This window comes from Diachasmimorpha longicaudata, chromosome 11 (assembly GCF_034640455.1).
Source record: "Diachasmimorpha longicaudata isolate KC_UGA_2023 chromosome 11, iyDiaLong2, whole genome shotgun sequence".
NCBI classification, from domain to species: Eukaryota; Metazoa; Arthropoda; class Insecta; order Hymenoptera; family Braconidae; genus Diachasmimorpha; species Diachasmimorpha longicaudata.
Genome location: NC_087235.1, coordinates 5,598,491 through 5,621,141, shown reverse-complemented (window position 1 = coordinate 5,621,141; position 22,651 = coordinate 5,598,491). Strand labels below are relative to the sequence as shown.

Genomic DNA, 22,651 nt, shown 5'->3' with positions numbered 1-22,651 from the left:
TCTGGGAGAAAGTGCAGAGCAAAATACATATGTATATGTGCACACTTGCGACAGTTGGAGGGGCTTTTGGAGAGAAAGTACATGACGAACTGAATCCACTGGCCACCCACACGGAGCCGATCAATTACACCCGACATGTGGATGAATTCTCTTTGGCCATTTGATTTTCTCCCCGAATCCATAAATTTTTTCATTACCGGGGGCTATTTTTGGGGTTTAAAAAGCCGTCACGTAGTCGATAAAAGTAAAAGTAAAATGTCAAAATAATATCGTTCTAAATGGAGACAAGATAATTGTCCCGCACGGTGAATAAAAAATTCTCGTCGTGTGCAGGAAATATCTCACGTATTTTGCGAATAAAAAGAACGAACGAGGTGAGCCAGCAGATACGGAAATAAACTTGAATAATAAACATCATCAGCACTTTCCAGTTCGTCAATTTTTCTCCAGTTTCACATCAAATGTGACCACCGAGTAAAGGATAGACTTCTATGTCATTCGTAGGTGTGTACAACGCGTCTTAATCACTTTCTTGACGGTACCAAGACGTTAATTACATCCGGTGGCTGTTAACTACTCGTCATAATAGACTCGGGCCCGGGTGAAAAAACCTATGAATAAACCTTGTTATCTATTCTATTGACGTGAGTACAATCATGAATAAGGAAGTGAGGGTATATTTGGCAGTCAGGTCGTCTTAGGTCAGGTCTGTCACCCTATCGAAAGGATCATCGTTGCCCAGTTTCTTTATTCGACTAGGTCGCTTCTCCATTGACAATCCCAAATTACCATTCCAAATTCCGCAGATCCAGATAATACGAGAAGACCCCAGGAAGGTTCATATATAAATTCACGGAACAGAAAAACCTCGGTTGAGTGATAAAAAATATTTTAAGTCGCTAAACACGCCCAATTTTGTTTACGAACAATGTTGTTACTCGGCTTTATTCTGTTAGTCGTGGTCTGGATCTTGTGTTCACACGATTGCGTAAAACCGCGGAAATTTCCACCAGGTAAATAAAAATAAATAGACAAACATTAACATCCGACTTTCACAATCTCAACATTGTACGAATTTTAAACATTGAGAGATAATTTATTTCTGCTGAGGATTCTTTCCGAATTTTTTTGCTAAATTTGAGTAAATAAATTCACTCTCCCAAAAAGTCCTCTCTCAAGTAAATAATTTATTTTCAAAAACAATATAAACAATATGTAATTCTCATGGACTGACTATCATTTATTGTTCGCAGGGCCCACGTGGTACCCCCTGATAGGTGCGTTCCCTGCATTTCACAGATTGAAAAAAAAATACTACTACGTTCACACTGTGTTAGAGGAGCTGTCAAGACAGTACGGTCCCGTCCTGGGTATTAAACTGGGAAGAGAAAAATTCGTTGTCATCTCCGGAAATGAATTAGTGAAGAAAGCGGCGGCGAGGGATGATTTCAATGGTCGACCGGACGGTTTCTTCTTCCGCGTGAGGGCCTTTGGAAAGCGCAAGGGGGTCTTGTTCATCGACGGCCCAGCCTGGGCACAAACCAGGAAGTCCACGATGAAGCACCTTCGATCCTTCGGCTTCGGCCAGAAGACAATGGACAACTATCTCAAGATCGAGGCCCAGGCCCTCGTGACGCACCTCCAGACTGAAGTCCAGAGGCTGCAGAAACCCCTCGGTCTTCAGGACGTCTTCGACGTGACGGTTCTCAACACCCTCTGGATGATGATTGCCGGGTACCGGTTCCCCTACAACGATCCCCGTCTCAAATTCATATTATCCGTCGTGCATGACGCCTTCAGGTAGCGATTCGATGATTCTGTCGCGTGTCAGGTTTTAATGTGAAATGCTAATGATGGAGTTATCAACAGGTCCAGCGACACTCTAGGCGGTATTCTGTCTCATCTGCCTTTCCTACGATTTGTCATTCCGGATTCATCGGGCTACAATCATTTAATGGCAACACATAATAAATTGTGGGGATTCATTGGCGATGAGATTGATGATCATCTGAAGACGATGAGACGCGATCAACCGCCGAAAGACTTCATCGAAGCGTTTTTACTGGAATCCGGAACCTCTTACGATCGTACGATTTTTTTTTAGTTTACGATGTATCAACTTTCTCTAATGAACATTTCACAACGAAAATTTTGTTGCTTCAATAATTATCATGATTTTACTTTCGTTGCAATGAGCGGCATTAGCGAGGGTTTCTGTGATTAGTCTCGACTTTCCAAAATGACTACGGATTTTTTTTTATTTTATTGACGCAAAGTAATCGCGCAACAGCACCGAGGCTTACAAATTTTTCATATTTTGTATTCTGTATTATTTATTCATCCGTAATTTACGACTAGTCTTCTCGTGAAATATTATCACGTAACGAATCAATCAGCTCTCAGTGAGCGTTGCAAATTAATTTGAAAATTTTTGTCTGCCTCCACTAGGGGAAGAGCTGATTGTGCTCTGCTTGGACTTATTTATGGCAGGAGCTAAGACAACGACGGACTCTCTCACCGCGATTTTTGCACTTGCTCTCCATCACCCGGAGTGGATAAAGGCCTTGCAGAAGGATCTCCAGGATATTCTGGGCCCTGAGGAGCAGCCGGGGCCCGAGCACGCGGTGCAGTTGCCCCGAATCGAGGCCTTCTTAGCCGAGGTGATGATGCTTCTTTAAATTCATTTTAATGTACGTAATCATTATCACTAATACGAAAATTGGACTGCAAATTTTTTGTTACGATTTTTTAAAATAAGTAACAGTGAAACGTTTGGTTTATTGTGACAGGCGCACAGAGTGCTAGTTCTCACGCCACTCGGCGTACCCCACAAGACAATGGAAAACATTTCACTCGAGGACTATCACATTCCAAAGGTAATATTTGTAATTAACAAAAGGCAATTGTGTGCAAACACCTGATTCCACATTCCCCCTTTTCATTTTGATTTTTCTCTTCTCTTTCTGTCACTTTCTAGGATACTGTGGTTTTATTCAATTATCACAGCATTAATGTCGATGAGACGTGCTGGGAAGAGCCGTCCAGGTTCAACCCGGACAGATTTTTGGACGAGAACGGACTGTTCAAGCGGAGGACTGAATTTTACCCGTTTGGTTTGGGTGAATATATATGTTTTTTAACGGTCGAGGCGACTAATAATTTTTTGTTATTCACCAGAAGGGTTTTCGCACGCTTGAAATTTTTTTTTTTGACAGGAAAGCGACGGTGTTTGGGGGAAATATTGGCACGAGCCTCCCTATTCATTTTTTTCTCCTCCATAATCCATAATTTCGATATCAAAGCACCAGAGGATCAGGGACTCCCCAGACTGGACGGAATCGATGGATTCACTGTGTCACCACGGCCGTATCTCATTGAATTAATTCCGCGTGAAAAGTAAACACCAGACCAGCGGCGCGTGAAGAGAAAAATATAATTATATTGAATTATACCAAATTTAAGATGCGGAAGTAGATAAGAGAATGATAAATGTCTGGAAGACTCGCTGAATAATTTATTAACTAATACTCTTGAAATATCACAATTGTTAATGGAATAATCAGGTCGAGTGTGCTACAAGCTGGACTTCATACGGTTTTGGTGACAACGTGAGTCCCGATTGTGGCTCTGCATCGAGATATGATCCCGGGACAGGAAGCAATTTGTAATTTTTCATGATTCCCACGAACAGCAGAAAGACTGCGGATCTTGCGACAGTCTCGCCTGGACAACGTCTGTGACCTAAAAATCATAATTATCTCATTGAATTACTCAATTCCCTCCCTCCGCGAGAGAAAAATTACGGCGAATTTTTTCCGAAGCTGTCACGCAATATCTACTGGATATATTCATCTTAACTTTGCTTCTAACTGTTTAAAAAAATATATACAGATATATGGAGCACATATTTGTATTATTATTTAATCTTTAGCTGCGAGTTCTTCGGTAATTTGATTAATTAGTTGACAAACCTCCGCCGAAAAATATGAGCTTTTTGTGGGGCACATGTACACCGTCGTTCATGAATCTCTCCGGTTTGAAAGCCTCCGGGTCCTCGAAATCGTCGGGATTCGTGTGAATGGCGTAAAGATTCATGAGAATACAGGAATTTTTCGGTATTTTGTAGCCATCAATTATCGTGTCATTTAACGCCCGTCGAGGCCCAATTATCGGTGTGACTATTCGCAGCCTCTGGGACTCAGCCATGACAGAAGCAGTGTATGGAAGTCTGCAATTAATTATAATGGTCCCTTGGTCAACTAATTGATCGGGAACTAAAAAAAAAAAATTGCAGGGAAAATAAAAGGAAATAATGATATTTCTCTTACAACGGTCTATCCGTCTGCTCCGGCAATCGCCCACAACTAATTACGGAATCCAGTTCCTTGTGCACCTTCTCCTGAGCTTCTTGATGGAGTGTCATGTAGAAAAACATGAAATCCAGAGTGACCGTTGTTGTTTGTGATCCAGCGAGGAACAAGTCGATTAATATCATTAATAGCTGATCCTCGGTGAAGCCTGCCTCTGGGCCTTTTCCATTATACATTTCCGCAAGAAACATGTCTATTAGATCCACCTCTTTACCTGGTGTGTAATTTTTCTTGTGCTCATTGATAGTTTCCTGTCATAAGGACATAATTGACTGTTCAGTAATTATTTAAGACTAGAGGGGACCATTTAGTGTGGAGTACCGACCATTAAAAATGATTTTAGTTCTTCATTGAGAGTGATTAGTAGGTCATAACCGGACGCCTTCGGTGCAATGTGTCTGATCCAGGGAAATACTGATAACATTCCTCCAGCTATGTCGAAAGCTCTTGCACGGCGTTCCATGAGATCAAAAAAATACTGTAAACTGTCGAAGGATTTTAACAAATTGACGAAATTGTTTTGCTTAGTCACTAGAGATTAGAGTGCTTAATTATAATTAATTGAGATTTTTATCAGCATAGGATTTCTATTCTCTCCACCGAATCATTTATTTTGTTCCTGAAAATCTATTAAATGCGGTCTCATAGTATTAAGACTGAATATTCATTTCGGATGTGAGTCCTTATGTTTATTCAGTGGAAATTATTAATGGGAAAGTAGTATTTTGAAAGAGCCTTATCGATAAGGGAATTTTTAAAAGACGATATCTCTAGTCTGCAGATATGATAAAAATTCACCCGACAATGAATTCTGATTGACTGTTTGCTCTTGTTTCCGTTGAAGGCGTTTATCAGCTCGACTAATTAACTCACCGTTCCTCATTTTCAATTCTCTTCCCCGTTGCCACACTCCAGATGACGTTGATAACAGCCGGTGAAATTATGGGCCTCATACTGACAATTCCCCCGCCCTTTGATTTCAGATTATCGAGAATAATGACCAATTCGTCCCTAATTTTATCAGACATTTCTTCCCGCCCGAATCCCAAATCCCTGAGAGACCTGACCAGCCAAGCGCGCATTTCTCGCCATTCAGGCCCCTCGTGCATCGTAATCCCTGCAATACTTCATATTTATTGACCGTCAAGGAGCAAATTACTCAATTAAACTAATGAATCACCGTACCTTTCTGCATTCCCATATTACGAATTTTTGAAAATTCATTCCAGGGTCTAGCGTCGAAGGTCTCGTCGTGTAAAATTCTTGTCACACCGTCGAATTCAGAGAAGACTATGACATTTGAACTCCCTAAGCGCAGATTAATTATATCGCTATCGTAGTCCTTGGAGAGCTCGAGAAAAGCTTTGTGCTGGCCACCAAATTTTTTGCACAGCCTCCGCATCAGTCGCAAATTACCTAAGACTGGCCATGGAAATGGACCTGGAATTTTCTCTCCTTCAATGGAGAACAATCATATCATATTATCTCAGCGGAAATTTAATTGAATCAACGGAACATTAGGCGATGAATTGTTGACGCCGGGAAATTATTTTTCCTCGTGGATCTCGTAGAACTACAAGAGGGATTGGCAAATGCCTCGGTAAATTTTGCGCGGAAAAAAAATCAGAAAAAAATGGAAAGGAAAATTCATTTTCCTCTTGACTTCCAGAAATTTTACCTTTGAAAATTTACTCTTTACGTACTGATGCGTAATTTTTGCGTGACACGAAAAGACACTTAATTATTTTTCTGTCGTCATGTGGTAAAAATTAAAAAAAATAAAAATCCGAAAATTTTCAATCCGAAATGTAATCTGAATTACCGAAACATTTGATCAATAAAATGCTGGGGGAATTGCTAACCACAAGACTAAAAATCATAAGTGTCATTTGAAGTGCATTGAAATGCACTCGGGTGTTCAATTACGCACGTGCCTGAATTTAATCGCGCACTGGGCTAGCGTGAGGAGGAAACAGAGAAAGAAATATTTTAAAATAAGATAAACCACCATTGGCACGTGCCCAAGATCTCTCGATCTATTATTTCGAATGGATACTGAGCATTCAATACCTGATTTAGGGTCCAGTAAGGTTTGCCGAAGTTTAACAACAGTCAGAATGAGACATAAAATAATCAGATAAATTATACTGATGAACATAATCGCTCACTTCTGCGATGTCTCTTTTATTTCCGAAGGCGTTGAAATTTCGGTGAGTTATGCACTTGTGCTGTTGAGATGAGACTAGCCGATTCGCTTCAAGCGTGTCTAATAATTCAGAAGCTTCGGCTCTTCACGTTTAGACTCGTCTCGTTTCACCTATCCCTTCCACCTACCTCTGGCGTCTCCACGTGGCTCCGTTCGGTCTTTTTAAACATTTCGGCTAGACCCTCATTTTTCCAATTTTTAATTACCATTTTTCCTTATTATCGAAATTAAAAGCCCACTAGACGTGGAATTAATTGAAATGCTCAACAAAGTTTTTCTATATTTTTTTATTTACATAGTCAAGGTAATTTTTATACCACTAATATCAATCTTACATAATCTCTACGTCGACTTCCTTACGCGGCCTCTTATCTCGCTTCCTCTTCCCCTGTATTTCGCTTCTCTTTCGCTTTTTCGCCTCCTTTTTCTTCTGCTGTTTGGCTATTTTCTTCTTTGCTGCCAACTCTGGATCGACAACGTACTGGAAATAAAGCAGTCATGATTGTTAAAATGGAAATTTTTTTTAGCAAGCGTTCAAAACAGTTTTAAAAGGGGTCGATTCAGTTTTTAGTCTTAACAAAGATGAGAAAATCGTCGTATTTTTTTCTGGTGCGAATTAATTAGGGAGAAAATAACCAATCGGCAAAATTGATCTGAACCGCTCGATCAGTTTGGTCAGTAATTGTTTTCTATTGTTGTTACTCACCTGTTGGGTCAGGGTCTTCTTCCTCTCCGCCCGCTTGATGTCCAATTTCTGCTGAACTCTCGCCAGTAATTTTGCGTACTCATCATCGTCCATTCTCTTTTTGATCATCCTACCTACTTCTTTCGATAATTGACGCAATGGAGCATTTGATTCCTCGGTTGTTAACATTTCGCGGACCAGTGGGGACATCAATTGGAAGAGAATGGGTTTTAAATATGGGTCCATCGGGATTGTTGTTACTACTCCGGCTGTCCATTTGAAGGCAGCTGATCTCTGTAAGTCAGGAGAAAATAATTCTTTTAATTAATTTATTGAAAGTTATAAGAAATATTTTTTTTTATATTTTTCACCACGTGGTGAAGCATATCAAGATGAATGGATTTTTTTTCATTTGTATTTTTCTCCAGATTACGAATGGCCACATTCGTAAACAAAATTTGAATTTTTATCTTTATGTATGAACACGCGGACTCAGGCCCGTGTGGTACGATAATGTTTATTGTATCATATTTTTTCAATCTCTGAAGAAGCTCAAATAATCAGCACAACGTCACATTCACCAAGTCATTGATTTTCCGTCACAACTTTATTGTTCGTTTAATTTAGTAAATTAACTTCTTCGATTGTTGATTAGGGAATTCTCGACTATATAATTTCACTGCTTGTGCTTTCATTATGTTGATGTCTCGCACACCGGGTGATCGATGGGTTGTTAATGACGAAATGATTAATACCCGGCAAAAAATTCTGTTTCTAAATATTCGGCCATTTAATAGTTCCCTTTGTGGTAGAAAGTCGATTAAATATTCATTAAAAATGTAGTTCTGGCCGAGATTTATTGAACCTGCACCCATGAATCATCAGACATGAATTTATGACTTTAATCGGATCAAATAGAAAGGTCCATTGACCGCAGCGAAGCCACTACGATCGGCACAACTAGAAACTCCGGAGCATAAAGTGTAAAACCGTAGCAGAGAGATACAAATAATAATTAAAACTAAAATTTTTTTTTTATAAAATATAAAAATATCTAAAATTTTCCTATTGAGTATCTGGGAATGTTAAACCTCGGAATATTTAGTAAGAATTCAAATAAATAATAAATTGCTCTCACCACACACGTAGACTTCGGATTCTGCGTCACCTCAATATTCACGCACTTGCGAACCCTCTTGACGAGCCACAGTAGGGAGACCCCATCGTCTTTCTCCTCACCCTCTCCCCAGCTCGACGTCCTGATGACCCTCGCAATGAACACCAGGTTCTTCACCACCTGATCAGCTAGTTCCTCAAACTCCATTCCCGGCTGCAGTTGTGCGAGTAAATCCAAACTCAAACTCCTGAGTGTCTCACCAGGTGCCGAGTACACGTACCCCTTGAGGGGCTCTGCATCATCAGCCTCTTTAATCTGCAGATGCCGTGAGAGTTTCTCGTCATCAAGGGTGGCCAGGATGAAGCCGATCTGCTGGGTGGCTGCGAGCCTAACCCAGAGGTGAGGATGGCCCAGATTCTCCTGACTGTATTTCCCGAGTGAATGCACCGACTCAATGTACTTCTCGCTCTTAAGAAAGGCTGAGCAATTAGCGGAGATCTTCAGGGTCAACTGCAGGACTTGGAACAGGTGGTGGTCCTTGAGCCTCTCGGGATCCTTGACGTCCTCCATAATTTTCTTCTTGTTAGTCTTCACAAATTTTCCAGGCCCGTTTTCCTGGTCCTCATCCAGTCTGAACTGCTTGAGCACCAGCGAGAGAACCTCCTCAAGCCGCGTCTCGAATGAATCCTTCTCGACTGTTACGAAAATACCGCAAAGCTGGGCTGCCAGTCTCCGGAGAGATACCTGAGGGCTCTTGAACCAGGTGATGACGATGTCGAAGAGCTTGATTCTCTGATTGTGAGGGACCCTGGTGATGACCTCCTTGATACACTTGGCGGTGAGCTTCTTGCAGTCAGGATCTTCATCGTTGACGAGTCTAGCCCCGGCCATTATGAAGATGAGGCTTGATTGTTGGATGAGAATAGCCTCTGGGAAGCCTGTGACGATGCTGAGGATCATGTTCAGGGCACTCATGCGGCCTGGCTGAACCTCGTAGCTCAGTTGACTCAGATAGAATGATAAATGTTTCTCCAAGTCTTTGCCCAGGGGGTACTCCATGAGAAAGGCGTAGAAGACACCTCTGGCTTGTTGTCGTACATTCTCAGAGTCTGATGTGACACTTAGAACGGCGACCTTCTTCATAACTTCGTGCATCTCGGGGATTATCAATTTTCTGTTGATGACTGCTTTGAGTAGATTGAATGCAGTCGCCTGTCTCTCGTAATCGTGCAAATCCTGCTCTGCGTAGAGGATCAGCGCCTTCACCTGATCATCAGACATGTCAAAGTGCTTGACATCTCTTACCAGAACCGACATTGACTTGAACGCCGCCATCACGAGGTCGAAGTTATCTCCTTTGCTCAGTCCAGCTGCTCCATATTTATGTAGAATTTTGAAGATCGAAGCGCAGATTTCGGTTATTAAGGAGCGAACAGAGTCTAGATCCATCTTGATGACCCAGTTAAGGCACTGGAGGGACAGAGTGTTCATCTTCACTTGTGGGGAGTTCAGGCAGTCCGAGAGAATTGGGACGAAGGGGTTCAGATATTGCTTGAATGAGCCGGCAGTGACTTTTTCACGTTTCAGAAGGATGTGCAGGAGCTTCAGGGCGAATTCCAAGAGGATGTGATCGTTGGTATCTCCTGACGTCTTCGCAGCCATCTTCAGACCCATTCTGGACTTCGGCTCCGCTGGAATTATGAAGCAGTCCGATACCTGGGTCTTATTTTGCGGTTTTTCTTCCTGTGTAGACTTCGGGCGGGTCGTATTCAGGGCTGGAATGCTCTTGGAGACAACTCCGTAGAGGAAGATGAGCAATTTGTCAGGGGGAATGAAGGCATTGTCAGCCAGGCCCAGGACAGTGTGTCTCAAGCACTCCACGACTTTACGAACGGTCTTGTGGGATCTGGAGTCGTTGAGGATTGTGACGAGAGGCTGGAGGAGATCCACAAGACAACCTTCTGTGATGAACTGCCCGAGAACGTGGAATATATCGAAGCTCTTGGTTGACTTGGCTTCTGATGTGTTTTTGGTCACTGCAGCTATGTCCTTCTCCTCAGCACTGAGACCGAACAAGTCCACTTTGCAAACTTGCAGAATACTCTGGAGGTTCTCGTTCACGTGGCTCTCCTTGAAGAAGGGCTTCAGGGATATCAGGACAGCGTGAATCGTGTAAGCAAGTACGTGAATCTGAAAGCCTCGTGTCAAGAGGGAATTCATTTCCCTCAACAGATGGTGGAGGTAGTCTGGACCCAGGGTTATCATGACCTTCTGAAGGATCTCTCGAGTTGATCGTCTCACAGATTCCAATCTACTCTTCAGGAACGTGCAGAGCTTCATGAAAATTCCGGGGAGGTTCTTGTCTAGGATCCTTTCTGGTAGTTTCTGGAGAAGCTTCACTAGGGCAAGAGCTATTGGAACCCTCATCAGCTCCTCCTCTTCCTTCTCAGCTCCTGTTCGCCTCCTGTTGACTTTATGACTCAGCTCGTGGTGAGTTCGGGCGAGGATTGATCGATGGAGCTGGGGGAGGAGGGTGTTGGTAATATCGAAGACAACGCCCTTGGCTGCGTACGGAGACAGAATTGTCAATTTCTCCACGAATTTTTTTGGGTCTGTCTGGTCAACTTCTGGGTCTTCTGGAACCTTCTGGTTTTCAAGAGACGCTTCTTCTTTATTCAGGGCTTCGTCCAGTGTCTCTTCAGATTCTTCTGCAATCTCGGGAGTGGACACTTCAGTTGAATCCTCTGCTGGTTGAACAGGTTCTTGTTCAATATCACATTTATCTTCAGACTTCATGACTTCTTCGACAGTCTTCAATTTTGATAAATCATAATGAAAAGCGTCCAGAATGGCAATCACAGTTCTCACAATTTGCTTCTGAAAGTCAGTGGAAGATCTCAATTTATCTAAATAATATTTGAGAATAATTGCGTATTGGTGCCAGGGCAGGAGTCTGCATACAGCTCCCACGGTTTCAATAGCAGCATCCACTAAGCTGTTTTTATTAGCAAAGGACTCATTGCAAAGGTACGAGGAGGCCAGTGGAAAGATAAATTGCGTCAGGGTCTTCGAGTTCGGAGCCTTCTCCAGAGCTTTCGACATCGTACAGAATTTCAGGAAGGCCCTGGCCTTCCTGTGGAGCTGGAGGTGCTGCAAATTCTCAAAGAAATCGACTTCAGGATCGACTTTATCAGTCAGTAGATTCAAATCTCTCAGGACCGGGTGGACATCTGGACACTCCATCGACATAACTCCGAGGAAGGATATCGAACGCAAACGAACAGCCTCATTCTTGCTCCTTATTCCAGTCCTAACTAAATTCAATATCGTCTCCTCGATCAGGAACATCCTATCGACTTTATTGTCCTTATTTCGCTTCGCCAGTTCTGGCCCCAGAATATTCAAGCACAGGCCTGCAGAGTCCCTCAAGGAGAGATCAGTCTCACGTTTGAGGAAGTAAAAACAGGAGTACAATACCGCAACTCCAAACTCAATAGTCAGGATCTTCGACTGCTCCGGATTCTCGGAACTAATGGCAGATTTAATCTCTGAAAAAGCATCCAACCTTCTCTCAAAATCAGGCTGATCGATCCACCTCTGATCCATGGCGTTCAGTTCCCCCAGAAGATCAGCAGTCTTCACCATGATGTCCCTGGGAACGGGTGAGGACTCACAATCCTTCGAGGCGATGGTCTTGAACAGTTGAAGAAGGAGTTTCCTAGCAGCAGATGAGCCCACGCAGGAGAGAAGGGGGAGAATAGCCCTCAGGTGGACATGTGGTTCCTGTACGTTCTTCATCAGGTTTGCTATTGTCGTGAGAAGCTCAAGGATCGTCTCCTCAGCCTCTCCCTTCATCGCTCGCTTCACCAGAATGGGCAGGGAGAGAGAAACCAGTGAATTTGAAGTCTCTGGGTCGAGGTCTAACTCGGAAATTCTTGCGAGAATGCTCGTCTCTGTTCTGTTGATTCCAGATTTCGACTTTTGGAATTTCCTCTTGATGTAGGATAAAATATCGGGGACGTGAGGAAGGAGAATCGAGGATCCATAATTGATATGAATTCCAGGTAGAATTGCTGCAGCATTAACGTCCAGAAGATTCGTCGGCTTTAGGGGTATCTTTACGTCATCGACGTCCATCTGATCCTCAGTGATAACTCCGTAGTCCTGTAGAGTCATGAGCTTCTCCAGCATATCCAAGATGGTCTGACTCACTGATGGATGGGTTTTGGTTCTCAGCAGAAGCTTGACGACGAAGGGAAGGGGGGACAAGCCTTTGTTCCCTTCTGCATGCTTCACAAGAAGACAGAAGTACCGGGGATTCTGACACCAGGCAGACAGGAGCTTCAGCAGCGCTGTGGGACTGTGGACACCCTCCACAGGGAGTTTCTCGAGCCAGGGGAAAACAGCAACGTCGAACAAAACGTCCAATTCGGTCTCCGACCAGTTATAGTTCTCAAAGTGTCCGAAGAATCTTCCGAGAATTCCGGTGCAGGTGTTCTTCAGGTCCTTGACCATGGGAACGAAGCCGGAGAAGATCTTTTCCTGCTGCTCGAGGATCCCCTTGATGTGAGCCATGATGCAGAGGAGCAGGGCCAAGAGTCTTGGCAGCAGGTTACTCGACATCTTTGCGCCGAACTCCTCGATGATGATGGAGAGCAGGGTAACCGCTGATCTGAGACGTTTCGGGGGAATCACCTCTGATAAATCCAGATTTTTCAGGACATCCGCTATCAATTCCTTCAGATCTTTCAGACTATCCTCCGGGGACAGGCTGATCTGGTATTTCTCGAAGGGCTTGAACGCCATTTTCGTGAAGAACATCATTTCTGTCTCTTTGACGCCCATTAAAAACCTCAGGATGATCTTACGACGAACCAGACCTCCAGCTGCACCAGCAGCCCTTCCAGCGCCCCTCGATATCATTTTTGCGTAAACCAGTCTCATCAGAATTGGCATCAGGGCGTTACGGTGATCCTCCTGGATCATAGTAGTGGTGTCCTCCTCATGTTCTATTTTAAATCGAGCCAGTTCATTCCTTAGATTCTTTTCCTCGATGAGACCGTAGAGGTGGTCCTTGTAGGGCATCAGGAACTTGTGCTTGTATGAAAAGAGACAGTCCAGAACTGCTTTCTGGAGCTCCACGCTTTTCGATGTTAGCAGATCCAAGTAAATCTGGTACATTTCAGACTCTCGGTACATCATCTTGGGGTTGTTCGCCTTGGCAAAGAGGCTTAACTGGGCGAGCAGGAGCTTGAAGTCTGACGACCTTCCCAGCTTTTTCAATGCGGATTTCTTCGGTACCTGCGACCTGGGGGCTTCCTTGGTAGTCCCCTCCTCATCTTCCGAATCATTCTCATCGATTAGGGCAGCGTCTTCCGAACTATCATGTTTTAAGAGGTTGTAGGATTTTGCTGTCTCTGAATTGGACTTGAATATCGTCGTCTCGACAAAATCGATGAACAGAACTGTCACCTCACGATTTTTACTCTCAACGTACTCCGGGAAATCACTCATGCATTTCCACAGCAGGATTTTGTGGTTTTGAAGGTCTGGCTTGTCAGTTGGAGACAATTTCTGGGTCAAAGTCTTCAGGACTTTACTGTTAAAAAATTCTGAGTCGATGTCAGGAGCCGGAGGAAGACTCTGGCTCCTCAAGTCCTCGAGGAATATCTGCCAGAAGTGAGGGCACCTTTCACTCGCAAAAGTTGCTATCGCCTTTGCCGTTGGGTCCCAGAGGAGGGAGAAGTTGATGTACAAGTTCCCTATCAAAAATTTCACTGGGAAGTCCTGGTACTCTGGCTTGAGATTTGTTAAGGCTCTGGAGGTGAAGGTGAGGGCCTGCAGGTGGATCAGACGGTCCCGATAATTGTAGACGGTTGTCTCGACACTTTCAGCGGCGAACAGGAGACTCAGGGCATTCATACCCTCGTCGTTCTTCTCGATGAAGAGTTCCTCGACGTCGGAGAACAGGGAATAGATGTGGGATACTGTTAATCGAATTTTTCCGTAGGGAGAGCACAAGTGTCTACCCAGGTACTCGTTCACCCCGGCGAAGATCTTCTCGTTTACGTAGAGGTTTCGCTGTTCAGAATTTTTTATGAATGTCAAGAATAGGTCTGCGGATTTCAGAATACTCGAAACGTGTGAGTATTTTTTCAGCAGTTCCAAGACGTCGATTTTTGATGCTTCAATGAACTTCTGGAAATCTTCAGTGTCCACTAGATGAGTCGTTGATTCTAATATCAGTAAAAATGCCAGACCTCTCTTCTCAATTTCAGTTGATGACATATTCATGTAGTGATCTTCAATTAATTTATTATACATTGAGACTAAAATATTTTTCAATTCCTCGACCAATTGACTATTGGTGGGGGTGACATGAGGCAGGATGACAGCAGCTAGTAATGATTCCTCAGACACGCCATTTTCTGTTTCCCAATTCTTCAATTTATTGTGAAGATATTCAAAAGTTGTCGCTGGAAACCCTCTGATGTCCAGGTTCATCTTCCTCCAGGATTTAGAGTCAATACCACCGAGACTGGGAGGTGCCCTCGCGTTGATCACTTCGGAGAACAATTCCAACTCGTTGTCTCCAAATTCTTCCTTCAGAACACTCCTCTGCAGGGCCATTGGCAGAATCAAGGTCTCGAAAGAAGAATGATCTGCCAATTTCTTCACAATATAGCGCAAAAGCTCTCTGCTCCTGATAGACAAGAGCTTGATAACAAATTCGCTGCAAACTTCTTGGGTTAATTTTAAATTATTTGCAAGGAGAATGTCGATAGATAGATCCACAGCTTCCTTCAGGACATCACCATCGTAAATCGGAATTATTTTTACGATTTTTGACTTCATTTCCACTGGATTTATCAGCATCTTGCCCCCTCTGTGGTCGATAATCAGACGAGACAGCTTCAGGATTAAAATCATCAGTTTCTTATTCTTATCTTCCTGAGCTGTAGACTGTTGATCCAGGAATTTGAAGAGAATACTCCACAGAGGTTGACTGTTTTTGGGAATTATTGAGTTCGTGATGCAGACAAAAACTTGTTGGATGACCTCGAAGACCAATTGTCCATCCATTGAGTCATCAACCAATGCATTGAGATACAAAGTCAGCATGTGTTCAGCACAGGAGTGAAATTGTCCCGAAATTCCAGAGATAACCTCGAACAGAAGTTTTCCACAGCCAACTGTGCCATCTGGGCACTTCTTCAGCGCTTCAAACACAAGTTTCAAAAATGCCTCTCGATCTCTGACTTTTCTGGCCACGAATGCAAAGCTCTCAGCTGCGAAATTATTGACATACTCTGGTTTAGTGTCCACCAGAAGGGGCAGCAATAGCTGGAAGGCACCATCGATGTTCTTTATCAAGTACCTCCATAGGAATTTGAAGAGATACGCCAGGGTTGTGAAGGAGTACTCGAGAATTTCTGGATCTTTGGTAGATAGGAGGTCGATGATCAGAGATAGGAAGTGGGGAAAATGCTCGTAAAAATCCTTCTGAAGGTCTTTTGCTGCTGCCACAACCAAGTCCAGAATTGGCTGGACAAAGGTGGCATTTCTCATCCTCAAGTATTTTGTCAGTGAGTCCAGAACCTCCTGCTTGTGTTTCAAGAGCTGGGGAAGGGTCACAACTTGGTGCACTTCCTTCCTGAAGCTCTTGTAACCTTCTGTGAGGTTCAAAACGTTCCATTTCTGGAGTGTTCTGTAAAAATTAGTTTCTAGGGACTCCTCGTCATCGGAATACTCCTCATTCCGGTGAGCTACTCGATGGAATACATCAACATCGATCTCTGATATTCGTTCAGAGAATTTTTTAAACTGTGAAATAACAGTGAAGACGGTGAATAAGGGAACGAATTAAAAAATTAAAGGACTGGAAGGAAGTGAGTTGGTATTTACCTTGAAAGTGTTTGTTTCTTTGTGACGAACTGGTTTGTTTTTCATTTTCACTGATTGTCCTTAGGATTTACTCCCAAATACGTAAACACAATAAATAGATGAACTTATTGAAACATATTCAAACGAACGATACTCTTTTTCACTTTATAAATTTATAAACACTTATAAAAACTGATTAATCATCTAATTCACGGGAAAAACTGTCAGTGTCCCTATTATTTACAATTCTGTGCTAGCAGTACCGCCATGTGTTCTACACGTGCCTAACCTCACTTAAGGCAATGAAGTTTCCCTCCTGACTTCACTCTGCAAACTGCGCTCTGAAGTGAGTAGTGCAATTACGTTCACTCGACCGAAATGTAACAAGATGGCGACGGATTGATGACCCGCCGAGTACGTGAACGTCTGTCTTGCTTGTGTGATATCTGACAATTTATAACAACTCGATAGTTAATTTATTACATCAGAAAATGGGGTAAGTGAATTTCCGGAAGTATTTTTATCCCAACTAATTAATTTTTTCGAAAAAAACGATCGTTAACGTTCGTTATCGATGGCATTTGTCATGTTTATAAATACTATGGCAACTCTGAAATGCACAGCGAAATTTTCTCGTTCATTATGGGGAAATATGTGTACTTAACTCCTTGGAATAACTCTCATGAATTTGCATAAGTGATGATTACCTGAATATCGAGTCCACCTCTAGAAAATCAATACTTCATCATTGCGTTGGTGGGATTCCACCCTGGAATAACCTCTAATTAATTTCCATTCGATCTAGTTCGTCGGATTTGGAATATCTTGAATCAAAGCGCGATGGACACAGCTTCGAGGATGATTCCGACGTTGCAGAGCAGAGGAAAAAAAAGAAGAGGAAACACAAGCATCATAAGCATAAAAAGGATAAAATGGGGGACAGGGAAGACAGGTAAATACCCCACAATTTCGTATTTGACCTAGTATTTGACCTAGAAATATATTTTAAATGTTCTACAAATCGATAAACATCAATTTTGTTTACCAATTAAATATGTAATTAAGCAACACAGAGAAGAATGAACTCCAGGGTCAGGGGATTTTCGGAGCCATTCCCCTGAGTCTAAGAGTGGCAAGGAATTTTCAGAGTATGATTTTGCCTTTAGCCTTTGTCCTTAAAAAAATTCTTAAGCTTCCCAATCCACTTTTTCGTATAAATAAATTTCCCCAATCATCTATCCTCAGGAAAAAACATAAAAAACACAAGAAGCCTCGAAAAGAACGAGAGCAAGAGAATGGCACGACCGATGAAAAAATTCGCCACGTCCCAAAGGATCCTCCCCCAGTGAATGGCAAGCTAGACCATGTAATGGAGATTCCCTCGACCGAGAGCGAGGACGAGAAGCTCGTCGACCTGGACTCCGACGAGGTAGATTGCACGATAATCGAGGATGACATCGACCTGGAAGAGCTGATGAAGCAGAAAGAGCGTTTACAAGCCTGCCTAGTGCAATACCTTTTAGATGAGTCAGAAAAAACGGATAAGGAGCCAGAGCCCGAGGACTCCCTAAAGCCCGAGACCCCAGACGTGATAGTCGTCGAGGACGACAGTGGGGATGAAGTATCCTCGCGTAAAAAGCGTTATAGAAGCAGATCAGGAAGTCGAGATCGCAAGAAGTTGATTAAAACCGAGCGCAGAGTTGTCATTGACATGACGCGTGACAGCAAAAAGCCAAAAGACGACTCGAAGGAAAAGAAATTGGACAAAAAACGTGAGGAGAAGGTTCGCCCGAAGGAGGACACCAGAAAGGACGAGAGAAAGCCTGAGAGATTCAATCGAAAGCAGCTGGATAGAGAAAAGCCAAAAGAGGAATTCAGAAAAGATGAACTTCGTAAAAAAACAGATGATGAGAAACGAAAGGACTCGAAACGTGAATCTCCAAAAAAGCGAGAGACTGATCATTCCTGCAGATCTAGGGAGACGAGGAACGAGCGGAGATTCAGCAAAGAGAGAGACAGACGGAGCAAAGACAGGAGCTCCCGTGACCGTCACAGTAGTCGAGACAAAGCTGAAGTAAGGGATGGACAAGCCTCTCGTGATCGTCACGCGTCGATCAGGGATAGGGAGTCCAGCAAAGATCGTAGAGACAGTAGGAATCACGATAAGCCCCGTGAGAGGTCTAGAAGTGCTCGGCGATCGCGTTCACCGCGCCACAGGGGCGATCGCGACAGAAACGACAGATGGAGGAGATCGCGATCGACGTCTCGAACTCGTCGGGATAGCCGGTATGGGAAAGACGACCGGGAGAAAAATGGAAAACGTGAGAGGAGTGACAAATACAAGGACTCTTTATCAGAGGGCCTCAAAGTTGATAAATCAGAGAGCTCCAGTGAGGAGGAGATCAAGGACATCGATATCGAGGAGGAAGAGGACGAGGAGGCCATCATCGAACGGCGGAGGAAACAGAGGGAGGAACTGCTGAAGAGACTTGGAGGACCTCCCGATGACTCGAATCTCTCTGCTGACATGAGCATCACGGCCGCCTCCCCTGTCACTGTCCAATCCAACTCCTCTCCAAAGTCCGTTGAGGTGGTGACGAATAACAACGAATCGACTTCTGAGAGCCACACACCACCTTTGCCCAGGGAGAAATCACCACTGACTGGGAAGAGACGAAAATCTAGGTTCGATGACGCTCCAGAGAATAAGGAGAATAAGAAATTAGAGGAGAAGGAGAGCGAGGAGAAAAATGGCGGGAAGGAGGAAAAAACAGTCTCGAAGAAGGCTAATGAGTGGGATATGTTTGCTGAAGCTGATAATATTGCTGACTTCAACAGCCCCACAGTGGAGGGAAAAAGACCTGGGGGACCGGACAATCCGAGCTTGACTGATAACTGGGACGATGCTGAGGGGTATTACAGGGTCAGGGTGAGCGAGACACTTGACTCCCGATATGTGGTTTATGGGTACACTGGACAAGGAGTGTTTAGTAATGTTGTCAGGGCTAGGGATACTGCCAGGGGAAACATGGATGTTGCTGTGAAAATTATTAGGAACAACGAAATCATGTAAGTGGATTTTTTAAGATTTATTTATTATTGTTGGGATCATGAAAAAAATAGTCATAGAAAAATCATTTATTTTACTGATTTACAGGCATAGGACTGGACTGAAGGAATTAGAAGTCCTAAGAAAACTCAACGACGCTGATCCAGAGGATCGTTTCCATTGCTTACGGTTATTCAGACACTTTTTCCATAAGAATCACTTGTGCATGGTGTTTGAACCACTCGCAATGAATTTGAGAGAGGTAAGTTTACTCCATAAATTTAATGTTCTCGCTCGTCACATGATTTATTATTTTTATTTAATGGCTCTTATTTTTTTTACAGGTTCTTAAAAAATATGGGAAGGACGTCGGACTGCACGTGAAAGCCGTACGTTCATACACTCAACAGCTGTTTTTGGCATTGAAACTGCTGAAACGTGCTAATATTCTTCACGGTGATATTAAACCCGATAATATTCTAGTCAGCGAGACGAAGCTCGTACTGAAGCTTTGCGATTTTGGATCAGCCTCTCATGCACACGAGAATGAGGTCACGCCGTATCTTGTCTCCAGGTTCTACCGGGCTCCAGAAATTAGTAAGTACTCATTAATTTTCTCTCCATCAATTAGTAAATGAATAAATTGCCATAATCACTTCCATTCCTATTTGTGACATGTTTATTTTTCTTTTGAATTTTTTCTTTATATTCCGGTCTTGTAGGATTATCAATGTTGTTGGAGCAAGTGATAATATTTAAATTGTTCTAGTTCTTGGTATCCCTTATGATTTTGGAATTGACATGTGGTCAGTGGGCTGCACCATCTACGAACTCTACACTGGAAAAATCATGTTCTCAGGCAAGACAAACAATCAAATGTTGAAATTTTTCATGGATCTCAAAGGAAAAATGCCCAACAAATTGATAAGAAAGGGAACTTTCAAGGAACAGCATTTCGATACAAACTGCAATTTCCTTTATCACGAAGTCGATAAGGTGACAGAGCGGGTAAGTTACGTTTTTTAATATTAATAAAAATCTCAAACATCAAGTCGACAAAATTTTTTAGTGGTAAGTCAATTTTTCCATTTGTTTGTGGACTGCAGCATAATTTTAATAAATTTCATCTATTTCTGTTGAATTGAAGGAGAAAGTCGTGGTAATGTCGACACTACCAGCGAGTCGTGATCTCGGTGCTGAGCTGGGAGGCAATTCACTGCCAGCCGAGCAGAATCGTAAAGTTGGTCAACTGAAGGATCTACTGGAGCGTACCCTTATGTTGGACGCTGGGAAGAGAATAACCGTCAACCATGCACTGGCCCATCCATTTATACAAGAAAAAATCTAGGTAATCCCTAGTGCCCGAGGAAGCCATCGTGCACAGAGATTTATCTCAGTGGGATTAATAACGTAATTCTTTAATGTTGAATTTCGACACATTTTTAATGTTGAATTTTTTATTTTTAAATTGAATATCATTGAATACTTCGTGCAAAAGAAGTCACTTATTCTTTTGCAAAGAGACGATTGATTTCCCCGAATCTACCTCGAGGACTCATCAATATTTTAAACAATTATTTTAGTTATAAACTGGTTGCAAATTGAATTCCATTTCTTTTTCCGCTCTTGGAATTTATCGTATTCTATTTAATTAATTTGGGATGAAAATTCATCAATTGAGCATAATCATGGATATAACTACTACAATATATATGAGATATATATACACATAAAAGGAAAATGTTCTTTCTCCGTCATCACCAGAGATCGCGATTTTTCTCGTTAATTATACTGATTGTTCAATGAATTTTTCTTTATAATTTATGGCACTGCGTGATGCTGCAGCTCATCCTTCGGATTTTTCCGTTCAACTATCATTTCTAGAGGAAGGGTGTAGGTGTTTGAGAATTGTTGATTACTACGTTCATAAGAAAGCAAAAAGGAAAAAAAATATATCACTAACTACACACGCGTTTACACAATCGTAAGAGCGAGACTATAAAACGCTACATGACTCATTTTATCACTTAAAAACCACATGGCATGCGTACGACAAACAACAATGGAAAAAGAAATTAAATGGAAAAATCGATAAAGAATTTAGTGTACTAACATTTGGAGACGAAGGAAGGAAAAAATTGTATAGTAATTAGGCTTGTAGTTGAAATAAAACGCTTGAGTGATTGATAATCGAGATAAAAAAAATTGGAGGCGATTACGAGAGGTCCAGTGACAACAACGTGTAAGAAAAAACAAAAAAATACATGATAACTAATTTATGGAATAAATGTAAACAACTATTTGCATTCACGTAGTTCCCGGTATGATAATTATGCTGATTATCGAAGGCAAGATTGTACGTTGCTGCTTATGTTTCAGATGTCATCTTCTATAACGAATCAACGTTATACGCAGGCGGACTGTAGCAAGGGCCAAATAATAGGCGCTGTTTCCCGCTGCAAGGTATTCATGGGGAAACTGCCTTATGGGATATTCTAGTATATCCGAATTATCCGAATTTTATTTATTCATGTGCTCGAGTGTTGATGGGAATTATTGATCGAGTGGATTATTGATAACGAATGGGAGTCATGAAAATGCCGATTGGGGTTTAACGAGAATGATAAACGTTTCATTGAGTTATCGAACTTTAGAGTGATTCGTTTTTTTTTATCAACTTCTTTTTTTTTTCTTTGAGAGATTTAATTGCACATGTTGGTGGATTCAATGAGTTTATTATCTAATTGGCTGTTTGGTAATGTTTTCACTTGTAGCCCTCCCTGTGAGGAGGGGAGGCAAGGCGTTCAGGATTTGAGGAGTGTCAAGTGAGAGCCACGTGGGAGCTGTGGAGAATTCCTGGGCTTTTGCTTGTCGTCTTTCCATCGGCGAGTCTATTACGTAGGTTTGAAGGAACTTGTGTTTTTTCAGGGAGTGAGTAAGTATGTCTCGTCAGCAGGTATGGTATATGTGGATTAATTAAATCAAATTTTTTACATTTTTTTAGCATTTAATTTTTTTTGTTTAGAGAATTTCTCAGGTGTTGTCTGTAAGTCACGTCTCGTATTGTGGGAAAAGGCGGGAGAGGGCGAGAGCGAGAGAGAGACAGTGCATGAGTTGATATCTCTGATTGCAGATTGTGTACTTATGTAAATTGTGACTTGCAGAATTCACCTCTCAGTGGGAAATGATTTAACTCACGAAATTTTGAGTTTTCAGGTGGAATAATGTAAACTCGGTTGAGAAGAGGATTTAATTAAATTACGTAAGCGTGTACCTGACTATTATGGATTATCTGGATTATTTTATAGTTAAGGAATAAACAGCTTGACTCATCACTTGG

The 22,651-nt window shown here is 42.4% G+C and overlaps 4 protein-coding genes across 10 annotated transcripts; 2 read left to right on the top strand and 2 right to left on the bottom strand.

The window, feature by feature from the left end:
* Nucleotides 1-402: 402 nt before the first annotated feature.
* LOC135167588 (methyl farnesoate epoxidase-like) lies at nucleotides 403-3,905 on the top strand. Of its 3 annotated transcripts, none has more exons than XM_064130916.1 (8): nucleotides 511-706; nucleotides 807-1,013; nucleotides 1,254-1,800; nucleotides 1,870-2,087; nucleotides 2,449-2,660; nucleotides 2,790-2,876; nucleotides 2,978-3,119; nucleotides 3,216-3,905. In XM_064130916.1, the coding sequence occupies exons 2-8, from the start codon at nucleotides 929-931 to the stop codon at nucleotides 3,398-3,400; spliced, it is 1,476 nt and encodes a 491-aa protein (XP_063986986.1). In that variant the 5' UTR covers nucleotides 511-706; nucleotides 807-928; the 3' UTR covers nucleotides 3,401-3,905. The 3 variants fall into 3 exon arrangements, with proteins under 3 accessions (XP_063986988.1, XP_063986986.1, XP_063986987.1); XM_064130917.1 differs by having other exon boundaries at nucleotides 515-644; XM_064130918.1 differs by lacking the exons at nucleotides 511-706; nucleotides 807-1,013 and adding an exon at nucleotides 403-504.
* LOC135167587 (probable cytochrome P450 305a1) lies at nucleotides 3,495-6,686 on the bottom strand. Its single transcript, XM_064130915.1, has 7 exons — nucleotides 6,441-6,686; nucleotides 5,556-5,825; nucleotides 5,244-5,487; nucleotides 4,696-4,855; nucleotides 4,329-4,621; nucleotides 3,972-4,228; nucleotides 3,495-3,741 (listed from the first exon to the last, which is right to left on the bottom strand). The coding sequence occupies exons 1-7, from the start codon at nucleotides 6,526-6,528 to the stop codon at nucleotides 3,560-3,562; spliced, it is 1,494 nt and encodes a 497-aa protein (XP_063986985.1). The 5' UTR covers nucleotides 6,529-6,686; the 3' UTR covers nucleotides 3,495-3,559.
* Nucleotides 6,687-6,848: 162 nt separating this feature from the next.
* Nucleotides 6,849-16,590, bottom strand: LOC135167584 (small subunit processome component 20 homolog). Its single transcript, XM_064130911.1, has 4 exons — nucleotides 16,284-16,590; nucleotides 8,400-16,202; nucleotides 7,283-7,555; nucleotides 6,849-7,057 (listed from the first exon to the last, which is right to left on the bottom strand). The coding sequence occupies exons 1-4, from the start codon at nucleotides 16,326-16,328 to the stop codon at nucleotides 6,908-6,910; spliced, it is 8,271 nt and encodes a 2,756-aa protein (XP_063986981.1). The 5' UTR covers nucleotides 16,329-16,590; the 3' UTR covers nucleotides 6,849-6,907.
* A 9-nt stretch (nucleotides 16,591-16,599) lies between these two features.
* Nucleotides 16,600-22,646, top strand: LOC135167585 (serine/threonine-protein kinase PRP4 homolog). 5 transcript variants are annotated; one of them, XR_010299889.1, is made up of 9 exons: nucleotides 16,600-16,758; nucleotides 17,068-17,214; nucleotides 17,508-19,331; nucleotides 19,420-19,573; nucleotides 19,656-19,908; nucleotides 20,081-20,319; nucleotides 20,459-20,659; nucleotides 21,691-21,774; nucleotides 22,086-22,646. XR_010299889.1 is itself a non-coding variant. In XM_064130913.1 (8 exons), exons 1-7 carry the CDS (start codon nucleotides 16,754-16,756, stop codon nucleotides 20,657-20,659), a joined length of 2,823 nt encoding a protein of 940 aa, XP_063986983.1. In that variant the 5' UTR covers nucleotides 16,600-16,753; the 3' UTR covers nucleotides 21,691-22,646. The 5 variants fall into 5 exon arrangements, 1 of the variants encoding a protein (XP_063986983.1); XR_010299890.1 differs by having other exon boundaries at nucleotides 20,459-20,721; XR_010299887.1 differs by having other exon boundaries at nucleotides 20,459-21,553.
* Nucleotides 22,647-22,651: the final 5 nt, after the last annotated feature.

What these genes read in the sequence shown, in the direction of transcription:
- LOC135167588 (XM_064130916.1), top strand. Translation starts at nt 929, where the DNA reads ATGTTGTTACTCGGCTTTATTCTGTTAGTCGTGGTCTGGATCTTGTGT. An exon ending in GTCGTGCATGACGCCTTCAG is followed by an intron (nt 1,801 to 1,869) that starts GTAGCGATTCGA and finishes AGTTATCAACAG; the next exon opens with GTCCAGCGACACTCTAGGCG. An exon ending in TCGAGGCCTTCTTAGCCGAG is followed by an intron (nt 2,661 to 2,789) that starts GTGATGATGCTT and finishes TTATTGTGACAG; the next exon opens with GCGCACAGAGTGCTAGTTCT.
- LOC135167587 (XM_064130915.1), bottom strand. Translation starts at nt 6,528, where the DNA reads ATGTTCATCAGTATAATTTATCTGATTATTTTATGTCTCATTCTGACT. An exon ending in TAATATGGGAATGCAGAAAG is followed by an intron (nt 5,488 to 5,555) that starts GTACGGTGATTC and finishes GAAGTATTGCAG; the next exon opens with GGATTACGATGCACGAGGGG. An exon ending in AACTAAAATCATTTTTAATG is followed by an intron (nt 4,622 to 4,695) that starts GTCGGTACTCCA and finishes TCCTTATGACAG; the next exon opens with GAAACTATCAATGAGCACAA.
- LOC135167584 (XM_064130911.1), bottom strand. Translation starts at nt 16,328, where the DNA reads ATGAAAAACAAACCAGTTCGTCACAAAGAAACAAACACTTTCAAG. An exon ending in ATCCGAAGTCTACGTGTGTG is followed by an intron (nt 7,556 to 8,399) that starts GTGAGAGCAATT and finishes CCTGACTTACAG; the next exon opens with AGATCAGCTGCCTTCAAATG. An exon ending in AGAAGACCCTGACCCAACAG is followed by an intron (nt 7,058 to 7,282) that starts GTGAGTAACAAC and finishes CTTTATTTCCAG; the next exon opens with TACGTTGTCGATCCAGAGTT.
- LOC135167585 (XM_064130913.1), top strand. An exon ending in ATGGGGGACAGGGAAGACAG is followed by an intron (nt 17,215 to 17,507) that starts GTAAATACCCCA and finishes ATCTATCCTCAG; the next exon opens with GAAAAAACATAAAAAACACA. An exon ending in CTACCGGGCTCCAGAAATTA is followed by an intron (nt 19,909 to 20,080) that starts GTAAGTACTCAT and finishes AAATTGTTCTAG; the next exon opens with TTCTTGGTATCCCTTATGAT.